An 18,023-nucleotide genomic window follows, 5' to 3' on the forward strand; every position below is an offset into this window, starting at 1 on the left:
ATATACTATCAGACTGCGTGGTGGGTAGTAGTGGGTTTCAGTAGGCCTTGAAATAACTGTATAATTAAAACTAAAATCCCCAACAAATTGCAGGAATACAGAGTGTACGGTTGTGTTGATGCTCATAATTCCGGTAATTCATGAATGCAACCTCTCGTCTTAACCGTCATTGGTGCGTAACGAAGTGCTGTGTTGTTACAATACAATATACTGTATTACTTGTATGACTACTACTACATTTAATTTATTAATTGTAAAATATCACTACTACTACTACAGTTCTTACATTATAATATTTGTACAATGTCACTAATACTACGTTATTTACAATATAATATTTGTTCAATATCACTAATACTACATTACTTACAGTATATTACTTGTACAATATCACTAATACTACATTGCTTATAATGTACAATATCACTAATACTACAATACTTATCATGTATTACTTGTACAATATCACTAATATTACATTACTTACAATATATTACTTGTACAATATCACTAACACTACAATACTTACAATATATTATTTGTACTATTTCACCACTACTACAATACTTACAATATATCACTTGTACAATATCACTAATACTACATTACTTATATATTACTTGTACAATATACATACTATTACATTGCTTTCAATATATTACTTTTACAATCTCACTAATACTATATTACTCACAATATATTACTTGTATAATATCACTAATTCTATAATACTTATGCTATATTACTTGTACAATATCACTACTACTACAAAACAAAAACGATGGTGGAAATTACAAAAACACACCATGCAAAAAAGTATTAAAGTAAATGAAATACACTAAACCAAAAGTGCTACACAAAAACTAGGAAAAATACTTCACGGAAAAGTGCAAAGAAAAACGAAGTACAAAATAAATACGCTAGAGAAGGGTAGGAATAATAAAGGCAAACCTGAGAAGAGGGACACACGTCGAACGAGGAAGTTCCCTGGCAAAACCATAGACATCTGCGACTGAGGAAACCATAGGCAAAGTTCCGGCGTTCCTGTGCTGTGAGCAGCCAGGCTAAATAGGGTGAGACCTAATTGTTCTCCGGTGTGTGCTGCACGCCATACTGTGGACGAGAGACAGAGTCAACAGGTGCAAATACAGACAAGATTACACGAGGAATTTTAGACTACCACAACAATAGAGATTAACTAAACTAGTGAAGTTGTCACGTTGGGTAAATGGTAAATAAAAACAGAATACAATGATTTGCAAATCCTTTTCAACTTATATTCAATTGAATGGACTGCAAGTACAAGATATTTCACGTTCACACTGAGAAACTTAATAATTTTTTGTGCAAATAATCATGAACTTAGAATTTAATAGCAGCAACACATTCCAAAAAAGTTGTCACAGGGGCATCTTTACTACTGTGTTTCATTGCCTTTCCTTTTAACAACACTCAGTAAACGTTCGGGGACTGAGGAGACACATTTTCGAAGTGGAATTATTTCCCATTCTTGCTTGATGTACAGCTTAAGTTGTTCAACAGTCCGGGGTCTCCATTGTTGTAATTTAGGCTTCATGGTGTGCTACACATTTTCAATGGGAGACAGGTCTGGACTACAGACAGGCCAGTCGAGTACCCACACTCTTTTACTATGAAGCCAGGTTGTAACACATGGCTTGGCATTGTCTGGCTGAAATAAGCAGGGGCCTTCATGATAACGTTGCTTGGATGGCACCATATGTTGCTCCAAAACCTGTATGTACCTTTCAGCATTAATGGTGCTTTCACAGATGTGTAAGTTACCCAGGCTTTGGCACTAATACACCCCCATAACATCACAGATGCTGGCTTTTTAACTTTGCATCTAGAACAATCTAGATGGTTCTTTTCCTCTTTGTTCCAGAGGACACAACGTCCACAGTTTCCAAAAACAATTTGAAATATGGACTCGTCAGACCACAGAACACTTTTCCACTTTGCATCAGTCCATCTTAGATGAGCTCGGGCCCAGCAAAGCGTTTCTGAGTGTTGTTGATAAATGGCTTTGGCGTTGCATAGTAGAGTTTTAACTTGCCAACTGTAGTTACTGACAGTGGTTTTCTGAAGTGTTCCTGAGTCCATGTGGTGATATCCTTTACACACTGATGTCGGTTTTTGATGCAGTAACGCCTGAGGGATCTAAGGTCTGTAATATCATCGCTTACGTGCAGTGATTTATCCAGATTCTCTGAACCTTTTGATGATATTATTGACCAGATATGGTGACCGTACATTTTTTTTTTTTTTTTTCCTGAGGGAACTCTCCTGAAGGAATCAATAAAGTACTATCCATCTATCTATCTATCTATGGTGAAATCTCTAAATTCCTTGCAATAATTCGTTGAGAAATGTTGTCTTAGACAATTTGCTCACAAATTTGTTGACAAAGTGGTGACCCTCGCCCCATCCTTGTTTGTGAATGACTGAACATATCATGGAAGCTGCTTTAATACCCAATCATGGCACCCACCTGTTCCCAATTAGCCTGTTCACCTGTGAGATGTTCCAAATAAGTGTTTAATTAACATTCCTCAACTTTCTCTCTTTTTTGCCAATCGTGCCAACTTTTTTGAAGCATGTTGCAGGCATCAAATTCCAAATGAGCCAATATTTGCAAAAAACAACAAAGTTTACCAGTTCCAACGTTAAATTTGCAGTCTATTCATTGAAATATAGGTTGAAAAGGATTTGCAAATCTTTGTATTCTGTTTTTACTTACGTACAATTTACATAACGTGCCAACTTCACTGGTTTTATATTACTTGTGTACAGTATTATTATTATAGCAGTTTGCTGTGTCTGGATTGATTTACCACTGAAAGGAAGCACTAAAAGTTTCTTCCTGTTCGGGTCTGGTTACTACTGTGGTTTCGGTACCCATCCCTGATGGCAGTAACACTTCCTGCCTGTCAAAAAGTTTCTGGTCTGCAGCATACCTGGTAGTACTTGTACTCTTACACCACTCGTACACACGCCTGAATGCGCCTCACTGCAAAGTGTTCAACCTGTGCGACTAATCCAGGATGGAGTATTTCCTGACCAAGCTCTAAATTTAAAGTGGACGTTTAACACAAAGATGAAAGCAAGATCTTTGCTTCCTTTCATGGCGCAGGTTTGCCGTGACGACCCACATCAATCTGCTCCTTGTCTTTGCTCCGCAGAGGCCAGCTTCCCAGGAGAGGACCTTGGCGACGACAAGAGTTGTCACTGTCAGTTTGTTACTCAGGAGTTGCCGCCAGGCTTGAGGGTGGCCATACGAGCAATATGGTGAGTCAAACCATCTGTAATCAAGAAGAATAAATGTACCCATTATTGTTCTATCTATCAGCCTACAAGAAAAGGTCCGAGTCTGTGTCAGATTCGCCCTCGGCTAAGAAAGGTCTCACCTTGGCACATAGTGGAGACGGGGCGCCGGGGTTGGCCCCTGCTGCGGCGGGGGTGCCGCCCCCTCATCATCAGCAGATGATACCAGTATTTACAAAGAAAAACACGTACTACCTTACACTTTATTACATTTGAATTCTGAATTCTAAAAGTCTATCCAGAAATTTAACCCCACTAAGTGATTCCAAAAGTCTAACCAGAAACCTAACCCCACTAACTGATTCCAAAAGTCTAACCAGAAACCTAATCCCACTAACTGATTCCAATAGTCTAACCAGAAACCTAACCCCATTCACTGATTCTTAAAGTCTAACCAGAAACCTAACCCCACTAACTGATTCTAAAAGTCTAACCAGGAACCTTTGATTGATTGATTGATACTTTTATTAGTAGATTGCACAGTACAGTACATATTCCGTACAATTGACCACTAAATGGTAACACCCGAATAAGTTTTTCAACTTGTTTAAGTCGGGGTCCACGTTAATCAATTCCTAACCCAACTCACTGATTCCAATAGTTTAGCCAGAAATCTAACCCCACTCACTGATTCCAATAGTTAACAAAAAACCTAACCCCACTCACTGATACCAAAGGCCTAACCAGAAACCTATCCCAACTAACTGATTCCAAAAGTCTAACAAGAAATCTAACCCCAATAACTGATTCCAATAGTCTAACCAAAAACCTAACCCAACTAACTGATTCCAATAGTCTAACCTGAAACCTAACCCAACTCACTGATTCTAAAAGTCTAATTAGAAACTTAACCCAACTAACTGATTTCAAAAGTCTACCCAGAAACCCATCCCCACTAACTGATTCCAAAAGTCTAACAAGAAACCCATCCCCACTAACTGATTCCAAAAGTTTAACCAGAAATCTAACCCCACTCACTGATTCTAAAAGTCTAACAAGAAACCCATCCCCACTAACTGATTCCAAAAGTTTAACCAGAAATCCAACCCCACTCACTGATTCTAAAAGTCTAACCAGAAACCTATCCACACTAGGTTAACCTTATTGTCAAGTCTGGCCAAATATATTTTGATATCTAACATTTATTTGAGTTCTTTTAAGAATTCTTCCTCCTGTCTGCTCAGCTGTGCTCTTTCTCTCCCTTTGCATACTCCAGTCTCCACTTGTCAAAACTTTCAGTTTCCCCCCCCCCGGGAAATCCAGTTTTTGTCATTCTTTTAGTTTGTTCCTAATGCTTGCTGCGTTGCATCATTAAAGTAAAGATGAAGACAGAAAATCCATCCATTTTTCTACCGCTTATTCCCTTTGGGGTCGCGGGGGGCGCTGGTGCCTATCTCAGCTACAATCGGGCAGAAGTCGGAGTACACCCTGGACAAGTCGCCACCTCATAGCAGGGCCAACACAGATAAACCGACAACATTCACACTCACATTCACACACTAGGGCCAATTTAGTGTTGCCAATCAACTTATCCCCAGGTGCATGTCTTTGGAAGTGGTAGGAAGCCAGAGTACCCGGAGGGAATCCACGCAGTCACGGGGAGGACATGCAAACTCCACACAGAAAGATCCTGAGCCCGGGATTGAACCCAGGACTGCTCAGGACATTCGTATTGTGAGGCAGACGCACTAACCCCTCTCCTACCGTGCTGCCCAAGACAGAAAATATATCTGGCAAAAGTTTTACTTTGTGTAAATATGTGGACCAATTAGTATACAAGTAAATAGTAGCAGGCAGCAGCAAACCCATTTTCATACTTTCTGTAACATTCAGGAAAAAATGATGTCAGCCATCAACTATGATCTACATGAAGGAGCCCATGTATTAAAACCTTACAATGTATTAAATCCATATATTAGCCGCAGATATACACATTGTAAAATCTGTTTTTTACACAGAAATATTTTGTAAGTGTTTATTTACATACCTTAATTGTCTGTAACACGGCAGTAAAACGGCTGTTAAAAGAAAACAGAAGTCATGGTCATGGACCCACTGGCTGCGCAAGCCAGCTCTCCAATCAGCTAAACAGACTCAATAACTCCACACCGAAATTTTGGTGAATTTACTGAGGAATTTGTGAAACTAAAAGGAGACAAAAAGAATGTCATTGTAAGTTAATAATACTAACACAGACACTTGTAAACGTTTTAGCAAATTAGCTTCATTACATCATGATAGCACGTACAAAATATGCATGAAAACACTCCTATAAAAATCACACATGGGACGGTTTAGTAAGTATAAATAGTTTGTTATATTGTTAAACTCACAAACCTTGCTTGGAATGATGAATGAAGAATCCATACGAGTAGAAACTCAATGGATGGCTAGAAGACGGAGCAGCAATTGTACTTCTGGTGCAAAGCTTTAAACATCAGGAATGAACTCACATTCACCAAGCAGCACCTGCAGTGAGCACACTTGTCCAAAAAAAGGCGCCATAGCACAAACAATAACACACCAATAAAGTGTCTGCATGTGTTAAAGGGGAACATTATCACCAGACCTATGTAAGCGTCAATATATACCTTGATGTTGCAGAAAAAAGACCATATGTTTTTTTAACCGATTTCAAAACTCTAAAAGGGTGAATTCGGCAATTGAAACGCCTTTCAATTGTTCGCTGTCGGAGCAATGACCTTTCACCCGTGACGTCACAACAGGAAGCAATCCGCCATTTTCTCAAACACATTACACACACCAAGTCCAATCAGCTCTGTTATTTACCGTTTTTTCGACTGTTTTCCGTACCTTGGAGACATCATGCCTCGTCGGTGTGTTGTCGGAGGGTGTAACAACACGAACAGGGACGGATTCAAGTTGACTTACGAGGAGTGTGCTAATCAGACATATCAATGGTCACGGCATGCTAATCGATGCTAACATGCTATTTAGGCTCGCTGTATGTACGTATTGCATCATTATGCCTCATTTGTAGCTATATTTGCATCCAGCCTTTCCCTTCACCCACATTTAATGCCAAACAAACACATACCAATCGACGGATTCAAGTTGCAAAGCACCAGTGATCAAAAGATGCGAAAGTCCCTCGCACACTTTACCGACGATAGCGATGCTACGACAGAGATGGCACAGAGATGTGTGGATATCCTGCGACTGTCAAAGCAGATGCATTTCCAACGATAAAGTCAACAAAATCACAAAGTTGAGTTTTGTTGATGTTATTGACTTATGTACCAATCAGACATATTTGCTCACGGCATGACTGCCAGCTAATCGATGCTAACATGCTATTTAGGCCAGCTGCATCATTATGCCTCATTTGTAGCTATATTTGCATCCAGCCTTTACCTCCACCCACATTTAATGCCAAACAAACACATACCAATCGTTGGTTAGAAGGCGATCGCCGAATTTGTCCTTGCTTCCTCCCGTTCCGCTGTCCGTCGTAATATGGCTCAATAGCTTCAGTTTCTTCTTCAATTTCGTTCTCGCTATCTGCCTCCACACTCCAACCATCCGTTTCAATACATGCGTGATCTGTTGAATCGCTTGCGCCGCTGAAATCCTAGTCTGAATCCAAACTACTATGCTATACCTTTCTGGGCTATCCGCCATCTTTGTTTGTGGTGATGTCACGCTGTGACGTCACAGGAAAATGGACGGGTGTATATAACGATGGTTAAAATCAGGCACTTTAAAGCCGTTTTTCGGGACATTGCGTGATGGGTAAAATTTGGAAAAAAAACTTCGAAAAATAAAATTAGCCGCTGGGAACTGATTTTTATTGGTTTTGAACCTTCTGAAATTGTGATAATGCTCCCCTTTGAATGAAAACTATCTGCATTATTGCCAACAGCAAAGAAAAATCCATAAATTAGCCGCAGGGTTCAAAGCATAGGGAAAAAAGTAGCGGCTTATAGTCCGGAATTTACAGTAAATAAATAAAGTGTGATATGATTTGATATTAATCAGTACACCTTTTGTTGCCGACATTGATGCCGTGTCTCCAAAGAGATGAAATAAAGCCTTCCTACTTGTTGTACAGTGGACACGTGTGCTCTCCCCTCAGCGTCATGAAGTTCTTGGTGTCCAAGAGGAGGTTCAAGGAGAGCCTGCGGCCGTACGACGTGATGGACGTGATCGAGCAGTACTCTGCAGGACATCTTGACATGCTGACGCGGATCAAGAACCTGCAGTCCAGGCAAGTGTGCCTTTGGCCAGCATGGCTCCAGCAAACACATGGCCTGAACTACGGCGTGTTTATTTTGTTCACTAAGGTGTGTGGCCCCGCCTCCAACTTTATTTGAAGTATCTGCACCACGTGTGAAAAAATAGATTTTCCAATTAATCACAATTTTTATTTGTAACGATTCTTAACTGTTTCAAAACATTTTTGTATTTTTGTATTATTATTTAGTGTGTCCTATGGAGCCACTCAGACAAATCATCGTGTTGATGTAGATGCACATGGGTGTCAAACTCTGGCCCGCCGTGTAATTTAATTTTGCTCTTGAGGCAATATCAATTTAGCATTAGAGCTGGCCCGCCGGTGTTATATAGCGTCGGTGACGCTGTAACACCGCATTCACTGCTAATACTCATACTTGCCAAACCTTTCTAATTTTCCTAGTAGACTCCCGAAGTTCAGTGCCCCTCCCGAAAATCTCCCGGGGCAACCATTCTCCCGAATTTCTACCGATTGCCACCTGGACAACTAAACTGGGGGCGTGCATTTAAGGCACTGCCTTTAGCGTTCTCTACAACCTGTCATCACGTCCGCTTTTCCTCCATACTAACAGCGTGTCACATAATATTTGTGGCTTTTACACACACACACACACACACACACACACACACACACACAAGTGAATGCAAGGCATACTTGGTCAACAGCCATACAGGTCACACTGGGGGTGGCCGTATAAACAACTTTAGCACTGTTACAAATATGCGCCACACTGTGAACCCACACCAAACAATAATGACAAACACATGTCGGGCGAACATCCGCATTGTAACACAGCAGAACAAATACCCAGAACCCCTTGCAGCACTAACTCGTCCGGGAAACTCATATTAAGGTGCGGGTCGCAAAATAACATCTCGCGGCCCGCAATTGGCCCGCAGGCTGCGTGTTTGGGACCCCTAATATAGATGATCGTATCTGCTGTACACATTTACTTTCGAAAAGACACGTGTTGGATACTGTGTTTGACTGTATTGAATGTTTGGGTAGAATTTTATCTAAAAAAAAAACAAAAAAAACTTTTTTTCTTTTAAATAATCTAGAATAGTTGGCGACTTGTCCAATGTGTACCCCGCCTGTCTTCCACAATGCAGCTAAGATAGACTGGCGATCCCGAAAGGGACAAGCGGTGGGAAATGGATGGCTGGATGGATATCAGAGCTGTTTATCTATTTTATGGAGGAATGTAGTTAATCATAGAACTGTCACCTAATGTTAAAATGGGTTTTCTACCTTCAAGGCACTCAAAGCGCTGTGACACTATTTCCACATTTACACACTGATGGCACTAACCATGACCCAGCAAGGGTGAAGTGTCTTGCTCTAGGAAACATGTTACGTGACTAGGGTGGTAGAAGCAGGGGATCAAACCGGAAACCCTCAATTTGCTGGCAGGGCCAATTGTGAATTGTTTAGAATGGAATCGTTACCCTTAAGAACCGAATCAATTCCGTTACCCTTAAGAACCGAATCAATTCATGAAGATTCAATTGTAGTCCACCAGGGCTGTGGATCTTGTGCCCCCAAATGAATTGTCTCGGTTCTTGGGGGTAACGATTCCATTCAGAATCGTTTCTCAATTCTAAACAATTCTCGGTTTACAAAACAATATTTTTCCAATAATATTGGGTGCCAGTTATATGATTAATTACACACCTCTATGAAATAAATAATCTGCTCTGATACATTTCTATGTTACTTAAAAGAAAACTAGTTTTGTTTGATAACATGCTAGCCAAACATTAATAAAGTCAAATTCAAACAAGAGATGTATCTTGTGTAAAGTAAATGTGTACAGGCCAGCTGTGGGACATAGTCCCTCCAGCCTGTCCCAGGCCTGCCCCGAGGTCTCATCCAGACAGAGCATTTCAAATTACACAATTTACAGGTGTTTTTCTTTGGACTGCAGTGCTTGATAGAGGTCCTGTGACTCCCTTTTGGCCATTAATTCCAAACGTTACCTTTGACTTCAAAGCGCATGTGTTCCATCCACCCACCCGTCCATCCATCTTCCACTTATCCAAAATCGGGTCGCGGGGGCAGCAGCCTAAGCAGAGAAGTTTAGACTTCCCCTTCCCCAGCTACTTGGTCCAGCTCCTCCCAGGGGATCCAGAGCTGTTCCCAGGCCAGCTGGGAGACATAGTCCCACCAACATGTCCTGGGTCTTCCCCATGGTCTCCTAGCGGTCTGACGAGCCCTAAACACCTTCCCAAGGAGGTGTTCAGGGGGCATTCTGACCAGATACCCGAATCTCATCTGGCTTCACACCCTATCTCTAAGGGAGAGCCCCGCCACCCAACGCTTGTACCTTTGATCTTGTCCTTTTTGTCATAACCCAAAGGTCATGACCATAGGTGAGGATAGGAACTTAGATCTTTTACCCGTGATCTTGTCCTTTAGGTCAAAACCTGAAGATCATGACCATAGGTGGGGATAGAAACGCAGATCTTGTACCCGTGATTTGGTCCTTTAGGTCATAACCCAAAGATAAGGACCATAGGTGCAGATCGGACTGTCGATCTTGTACCCGTTATCTTTTATTTTAGGTCATAAACCAAAGCTCATGTACATAAGTGAGGATGGGACCGTGGATCTTGTACCCGTGATCTTCATCTGTCGGTCATAACCCGAAGCTCATGACCATAGGTGAGGATGGGACCGTAGATCTCGTATCCGTGATCTTGTTCTTTAGGTCATAACCCAAAGTTCATGACTGTAGGTGAGGATGGGAATGTAGAACTTATACCTGTGATCTTGTCCTTTTGGTCATAACCCAGAGCTCATGAACATAAGTGAGGATGGAACTGTAGATCTTGTACCCGTGATCTTGTTCTTTAGGTCATAACCCAAAGTTCATGACTGTAGGTGAGGATGGGAATGTAGAACTTATACCTGTGATCTTGTCCTTTTGGTCATAACCCAGAGCTCATGAACATAAGTGAGGATGGAACTGTAGATCTTGTACCCGTGATCTTGTTCTTTATGTCACAACCCAAAACTCATGACCGTAGGTGAGAATGGGAACGAAGATCGACCGCTGAATTGAGAGTTTTTCCTTCCTGCTCAGCTCCTTTTTTACCACGACGGAGCAAGGCAAGTGAATCTCTAACCTCAGCTCTTCCTTTCTGCAACGCTAGAGTGGACCAGATCGTGGGCAAAGGTCCAAAATGGGAAGCGGGGGTGGCAGAGGACCAGAGCATGATGGGACGTCTAGTCAAAGTGGAGAAGCAGGTGAGAAGTGACTCGCTGGGTTTGGTTCAAGTCTTCTCATCTTGGTTTCGTGGACGTTCTTCTCCTGGCAGGTAGTCTGCATGGACAGGAAGCTGGATTTTCTGGTCCACGGGTATATTCAGCGCATGGGCATCCCTCGCTCCGAGACTGAGGCATTTTTTAACTCCAAAGAACCGTACCCGGCCCCGCCTTACCACAGCTCGGAGGAGAAGGAGGAGCTTGTCGAGGCGGAGCAGGAAGCGAAAGTGTTCTCAGGCATGGATTACCAGTGCACCAAAGAGCCTTTGTCGGACGCCTCAGGGTCGGCGGGTACGCCGCCGGGCAGCCGGCCCTCCACATCGTGGCAGCACCAGCGGCAGAACCCCGTCACCCAGCCAGCCTGGAGCAGCAGCATGGCCAACACGCCCGATTCCCCACCACCGTTCCGCCTTCCGCCGCCGCCGCCGCCCCACGACCGCTCCAGTCAGGAGAGCGGCTCCCAGAGCAGGAGGCGCAACCGCAGGCAGAGGCGGCGTCCGCAAGAGGGCACCAACGCCGGCAGTGACACGTCCCTCTCCATCCCATCGGTGGACCACGAGGAGCTGGAGCGCTCCTTCAGTGGATTCAGCATCTCTCAGGCCAAGGAGGACTTTTTCGGCCCGTCTTTCTTTTCAGGTGGGGGAAGGGGCGGCACCGCCACCGCAGCAGGGACCAACCCCGGCTCCCCGTCTCCACTCTGTGCCAAGGTGAGACCTTTCTTAGCCGAGGGCGAATCTGACACAGACTCAGACCTCTACGCCCCCTCACCTCTGTCCTTCACCGGCGACAAAGTATGGCCTCCGCACAAGTAGCTCCGCCCACTGTGACCCTCAAGACAATAACGTGACACAACGTCATCTTTGTCGGGGAGTGGTTTTGTTTTCAGTCACTGGTTTTTCCGATCCGGCGCATTTGAAGCGCCAAGAAAGGATTCGCTTGTTTGCAACCTTTTTCCAGTGAAAAGTTTCCAAACAATAGTTCAAGTACTCCAACATATCACAGCATCCTTTTTGAGCCACGGTAGAAATGTACCAGAATGTGCACCCAAACACAAAATGGCGGATTCCCACTCTCTGGAGCCTGCTAGCTTAAAAAAATTTAGAGATGAACAATAGATGCTCTTTCAATATTTCGCTTTACTTACACATTCAATAAGTTAAAAACATTCCCCTTACTCTAGACTAAAACTTGTTTTGTTATATATCAACCTCTATGAACCAGGAAGTAGCATGTTAGCATAAAATAAACAAACACAAATTAAACACTGCAATTTTTTTTTTATTTTGCTAAAACAAAAAAATAATCTATTTTATGCTGTTTGAGTCATTAAAATCATTTTGCTGACTGAAAAAAAAATGTTTAAGTCCCGACGCATGTTAACCAGGATGTAGCCATCTAGCTAAAAACATACAGAGAAACATAAACAAAGTTGATCCAAGATTATTTGTTTTTTTATTGGCAAATTTATTTTCTGGCTTTGGAAGTTTTAGTTACAATGAAAACCTTTATTTTGTAAAGATAGTAAATGTTCCCTCCTTCTGTGAACCTGCTAGCTTAAAAAACAAACAAGCTTTTCAATGATCGTTTGACTTTATTTAGAAACTTAACCATTTTTTTTTTACTTTTTGAGCCAAGATAGACAATGTTCCCTCACGCTAGGATAGAAAGAAGTAAAACAAACAAAAAAAAATTGTCGTTTTATATGTCAACTTCCGTTTACCAGGAAGTAGCCTGCTAGCATAAACAAATGGACACACTGCAATGTTTTGACTTTTATTTAAATATTAACATTTTCTCGATACGTTTTGCTAATATGAGTCACGGAAATAATTTCCATTGTGTTGGAACGAGAAAAAAAGTTCCGACGTAGGTCAAACAGGAAGTAGCCTGCCAGCTAAAACACAAACATTTGAAACCTAAATATATGCGTTATTGTGTCTTTTTGTTAGCAGACTTTTTTTTTTAGTTGTTGCTAATTTCAATCACAAAAACAAAAATGTTTTAGTCCCAGCGTACGTTAACCAGGAAGGAGCCTGCTAGCTAAAAACTTACAGAGAAACATAAACAGAGGAGATCCAAGATTGTTTTTTATTGGTGGAATTTATTTTCTGGCTTTCTGGAAAAGGTTTATTTTGCGCTGAAATCCAAAACATGCTAAGGTGCCGTCGCAAATCACGCTCCGTAAAGCAGGGAGTAGCCTGCTAGCTTATAAAATTGTCGCTCCTTCAATATTTCACTTCACTTACACATTTAAAGGCCTACTGAAATGAGATTTTCTCATTTAAAAGGGGATAGCAGGTCCATTCTATGTGTCATAATTGATCATTTCGCGATATTGCCATATTTTTGCTGAAAGGATTTAGTAGAGAACATCGACGATAAAGTTCGCAACTTTTGGTCGCTAATAGAAAAGCTTTGCCTGTACCGGAAGTCGCAGACGATGACGTCACCCGTTGATGGCTCCTCACATCCTCACATTGTTTTTAATGGGAGCCTCAAACAAAAAGAGCTATTCGGACCGAGAAAACAACAATTTCCCCATTAATTTGAGCGAGGATGAAAGATTTGTGTTTGAGGATATTGATAGCGACGGACTAGAAAAAAAAAAAAAAATCAAGTTAAAAAAAACGCGATTGCATTGGGAGCGATTCAGATGTTTTTAGACACATTTACTAGGATAATTCTGGGAAATACCTTATCTTTCTGTTGTGTTGCTAGTGTTTTAGTGAGTTTAATAGTACCTGATAGTCAGAGGTGTACGTCCACGGGTGTCTTGACGCCAATGTCTCAGGGGAGTCGACGGCAGCTTTATGGACGGCACAAGCTCAGCTGATTTCCGATAAGTGGCGACTTTTTACCACAATTTTCTCACCGAAAACTGCTGGTTGACATTTGGTCGGGATCCATGTTCGCTTGACCGCTCTGATCCATAGGAAAGCTTCACCTCCGGGAATTTTAAACAAGCAATCTAAAGCTTCCCAACTCCATCTTTCTACTTTGACTTCTCCATTATTAATTGGACAAATTGCAAAAGATTCAGCAACACAGATGTCCAAAATACTGTGTAATTATGCGGTTAAAGCAGACGACTTTTAGCTGTGTGTGTGCGCAGCGCTAATATTTCCTAACAGTCCATGACGTCACGCGTACACGTCATCATTCCGCGACGTTTTCAACAAGAAACTCCCGGGAAATTTAAAATAGCAATTTAGTCAACTAAAAAGGCCGTATTGGCATGTGTTGCAATGTTGATATTTCATCATTGGTATATAAACTATCAGACTGCGTGGTCGGTAATAGTGGGTTTCAGTAGGCCTTTAATAACCATTGTTCTCTGTTTGAGTCAAGTCAAAAACGTTCCCCTTACTCTAGACTAAAACTTGTTTTGTTACCTCTATGAACCAGGAAGTAGCACGTTAGCATAAAATAAACAAACACAAATGAAACACTGCAATGTTTTCTATTTTGCTCAATCATTTTTTTTCTCTATTTTATGCTGTTTGAGTCATGAAAATCATTTCCATTGTGGTTAAATTACCAAAAATGTTTTAAGTCCTGATGCATGCTAACCAGGAAGTAGCTTGCTAGCTAATAACATACAGTGAAACATAAACAAAGGCGATCCAAGATTGTTTTTTATTGGTGGAATTGATTTTCTGGCTTTATGGATAAGGTTTATTTTGGGCAAAAATCCAAAACATGTTAAGGTGCCGTCCATACTTGCCAACCTTGAGACCTCAGAATTAGGGAGATAATCAAAAGGCCCGCTTGGGGTCATACATATATTGACAGCAGCCACAAAATTAATTTACAAGAGAAGTGTTCATACAAAATACATACTTTATCCGTGTTTCTGCTTGTGCTTTCATCACACATCAGACCAAAGGGTTGGTTTTGGCACAGTTCGATTGCTACCTTGTGCAATTCCGGGGCAATGGCACCCATCAAATACACAGTAATGAAAACAGAGTTTTTCTACTAACTGTACTGTACTTGCTGCCTACTTTAAAAAAATTATAATAACAATCTTAAAATACGGGACAACTCCATATTATAAAAGGACAGGTGGCAACCCTAAACACTCCCTATTTGAGTAGCCTTTGTTCTGCCATTTGCGTACTGGCGAGCGATCTCTGAATCTGGGAACATTTCCTTCACTGATTTGTTGAAAACATCCGCAAATGAGAATGGGACGTTGCTTGTAGCTATCAGCATAGCCATCTTTGTTTCGGCATAAGTTACAACCTCGGGTCTCCGGCATTTAGCAAGGTGGCCCATAATACTGGGCTGTGACCAGTGCTGTGTTGCCGCAGCCTTCTGCTTCTCTGACCGTTCATGAGTGACAATATCCGTTCGTCCACCGTGTTCAATGGAGAAGTCTGATCTATAAAATTTGCAGCCCTACGAGCTGTCCTGGATTAACTTAAATCATTTTTTTTCAATCATTTTGGAACCTGGAAACGTACTTCTTCTCACTCGTCGTCGCCATGGCTCTTCTTTTGCTTCGTCTTCTGTTCTGATTGCCGCGTTTGACTTCGAGGTGTAACCGTTATTATTGTCCGGCCGGAAACAGCGCCCAGTGAAGGATAGCGTAGCAATATTATTGTCCGGGTGGAAATCCGGAGAAATTTGTGAGAATGGTGGCCCCAGGATATTTTTGGGAGGGGTACTGAAATTCAGGAATCTCCCGGGAATATTGAGGGGGTTGGTAAGTATGGTGCCGTCCCATATCATCCTTTGTAAAGCAAGAAGTAGCCTGCTAGCTTAAAAAATTGAGAGATAAACAATAGGTGCTCTTCCAATATTTCACTTCAATTACACATTTAATAAGTCAAAAACGTTCCCCTTACTCCAGACTAAAACTTGTTTTGTTATACATCAACCACTACGGACCAAAGAGTAGCATGTTAGCATCAAATAAACAAACACAAATGTCGTTTTATATATCAACTTCCGTGAACCAGTAAGTAGCCTACTAGCTAAAAACATACTGACTAGATGTTCCATGATTGTTTCACTTTATTTAGAAACCTATTAAAATTGTTTTGCTTTTTGAGTCAAGATAGAAAAGTTTCCCTCACGCGAGGATAGAAAAACAATATATTGTCCTTTGATGTGTCAACCTTTGTGAACCAGGAAGTAGCCTGCTATCAAAAAACATACAACAATAAATACACTTAACACAAATAAGATGCTAGGCAATGATTTCACTTTTGCTTTTTGGGTTTTGTTTAAGTTACAAAATGCAGGAAAAAAAAACTTCAATCCAGACGTCGTCAACCAGCATACTTGCCAAACCGCCCGGATTTTCTGGGAGACTCCCGAAATTTAGCGCCTCTCCTGAAAACCTCCCGTAAGAAGTTTTCTTCCGAAATTCCATGCGGACCTGAGTGGGGACAGCCTGTTTTCATGTCCGCTTTCCCACTATATAAACAGCTTGCCTGCCCAATCACGTTACATCTGCGGATTTTAATAAAAAACTGCACACACAAGGAGACGAAGCAGAAGAACGAGGAAGTTACAGCCATGGTAACGCCGTCTGTAATAGTGAGTCTGTTGTCTGTCGCCATCTCCTGGTGAATGTTGGCTATAGCGGTATTTTGTTTTTGTTTTTATTGGCGAACGATTTACGTGGTGTTGCGCACCTGACGGCAAGTGACTCTCGCCAGTACGCAAATGGCAGAACAAACGATACTCAAATAGTGAAAGGTAAGTGTTGTTGTTGTTTTTTTAGTAACCAGCAAGCACAGTACAGTTAGTAGAACTGTTTTTAATTACTGTGTATTTGATAGGTGCCGTCTGAAATTCAACTATTTATATATATAATAAAATAGATATACAGCTAGAATTCACTGAAAGTCAAGTATTTCATCCATATATATATATGTATTTATATATATATATATAAATATATATATATATATATGAAATATATATGAAATACTCGAGTTGGTGAATTGTAATGTAAATATACTCCTCCCCACTTAACCACGCCCCCCGCCCCAACCACGCCTATGCCCCACCCGCGACCACGCCCCCACCTCCCGAAATCGGAGGTCTCAAGTTTGGCAAGTACGTCAGCCAGGAAGTGACTTGCTAGCTAACAACCAGAAAGTAGCTTGATAGCTAACAAAAATGACGAGAGAAACATAAACAGGCGATCTTGTTAGTAGAATTAATTTTTTGGCTTTAGAAACAACGGCAAAATGGTTCTCAAAACTTTTAAATTGAATGAAAAACAAAAAAGTAGCCTTGAACTTGATTTGCTCATTTCAGTCACCAAAAATGCTACAATTTATAGTTTCCGTCATTTAGCAACCTTATTTAACCCAGAAGTAACCCGCTAGCTTTAAAAAAAAAAAAAAACAAATTCTAAAAAAATTATTTTTAAAATTGAGTGAAGAAAAGTGTTGTCATTGAATTAACAGATGAGATTCACCACTAGGGGGCGATGAAGAGCTGCTTCTGACTTTTTAAGGCCTCTTTGAAGTTGTTTCTGGTTTTCTACAAACATTTGAACTTTGGACGTAATGATCGACCACTTCAGCGCTCAAACATTAACCTAAAATGTTTGTCAAAATCAACTCAAAAACTAAACAAAAACGACTGTTTCGATCCAATATTGGTATCGTGTATCAACCAGATATTTAAAAAAAAAAGTATTCCTTCAGCTGTACAGCTTTTTCTAAGTAATTGAAGTCATTTAGAAACGGTAGACTTGTAAGGCTGTAGCAGCTCCACAACAGCTAAGCACACAATAGCACACAAGGTAATAATCATTGAACTATAAAAGGGGGCATTTATCAACATAAACAAGTATCAAATAATTCTAGTTACATATTACTCACACATACAAAGTCTCCAAGGCAGTACTAGAAAGTATCCAGTAACAAACGTGTCCGCATTATTCAATTTATGGGCTTAACTTCATGAATGATCAAACAAATAATTCCCACTCCACCTCAAATTAAAGAACAAAGTAACGTGCCCCCCCCCCCCCCCCCCCCCCCCAAAAAAGGATTGACTTTCTGTGGTGTCCCACTGGGAATAAAACTATTACACCTGAAATGCATTTTTATATTTGTGTTCAGTGCAGTTATTTTATTGTCTGTATGCCAACTCATGCAATCACCATATTGAAGGTCTTGGTTTCACCAAG

At 41.2% G+C, this 18,023-nt stretch overlaps 1 protein-coding gene across 6 annotated transcripts in view; it reads left to right on the forward strand.

The window, feature by feature from the left end:
* Positions 1-17,861, forward strand: part of kcnq2a (potassium voltage-gated channel, KQT-like subfamily, member 2a) — a 120,066-nt gene extending 102,205 nt beyond the window's left edge. For 4 of the 6 annotated variants that reach the window (XM_061888994.1, XM_061888995.1, XM_061888997.1 and 1 more), the window contains 4 exons: positions 3,201-3,306; positions 7,439-7,570; positions 10,753-10,846; positions 10,918-17,861. In XM_061888994.1, the coding sequence (XP_061744978.1) occupies positions 3,201-3,306; positions 7,439-7,570; positions 10,753-10,846; positions 10,918-11,676 (1,091 nt within the window). In that variant the 3' untranslated portion in view covers positions 11,677-17,861. Of the gene's footprint in view, positions 1-3,200; positions 3,307-7,438; positions 7,571-10,752; positions 10,847-10,917 lie in introns of those variants that run through there. The other 2 variants (XR_009804571.1, XM_061888999.1) reach the window with 2 other exon arrangements.
* The last annotated feature ends 162 nt before the right edge of the window (positions 17,862-18,023 follow it).

Source organism: Nerophis ophidion, linkage group LG27, assembly GCF_033978795.1.
Source record: "Nerophis ophidion isolate RoL-2023_Sa linkage group LG27, RoL_Noph_v1.0, whole genome shotgun sequence".
Classification (NCBI taxonomy): Eukaryota; Metazoa; Chordata; class Actinopteri; order Syngnathiformes; family Syngnathidae; genus Nerophis; species Nerophis ophidion.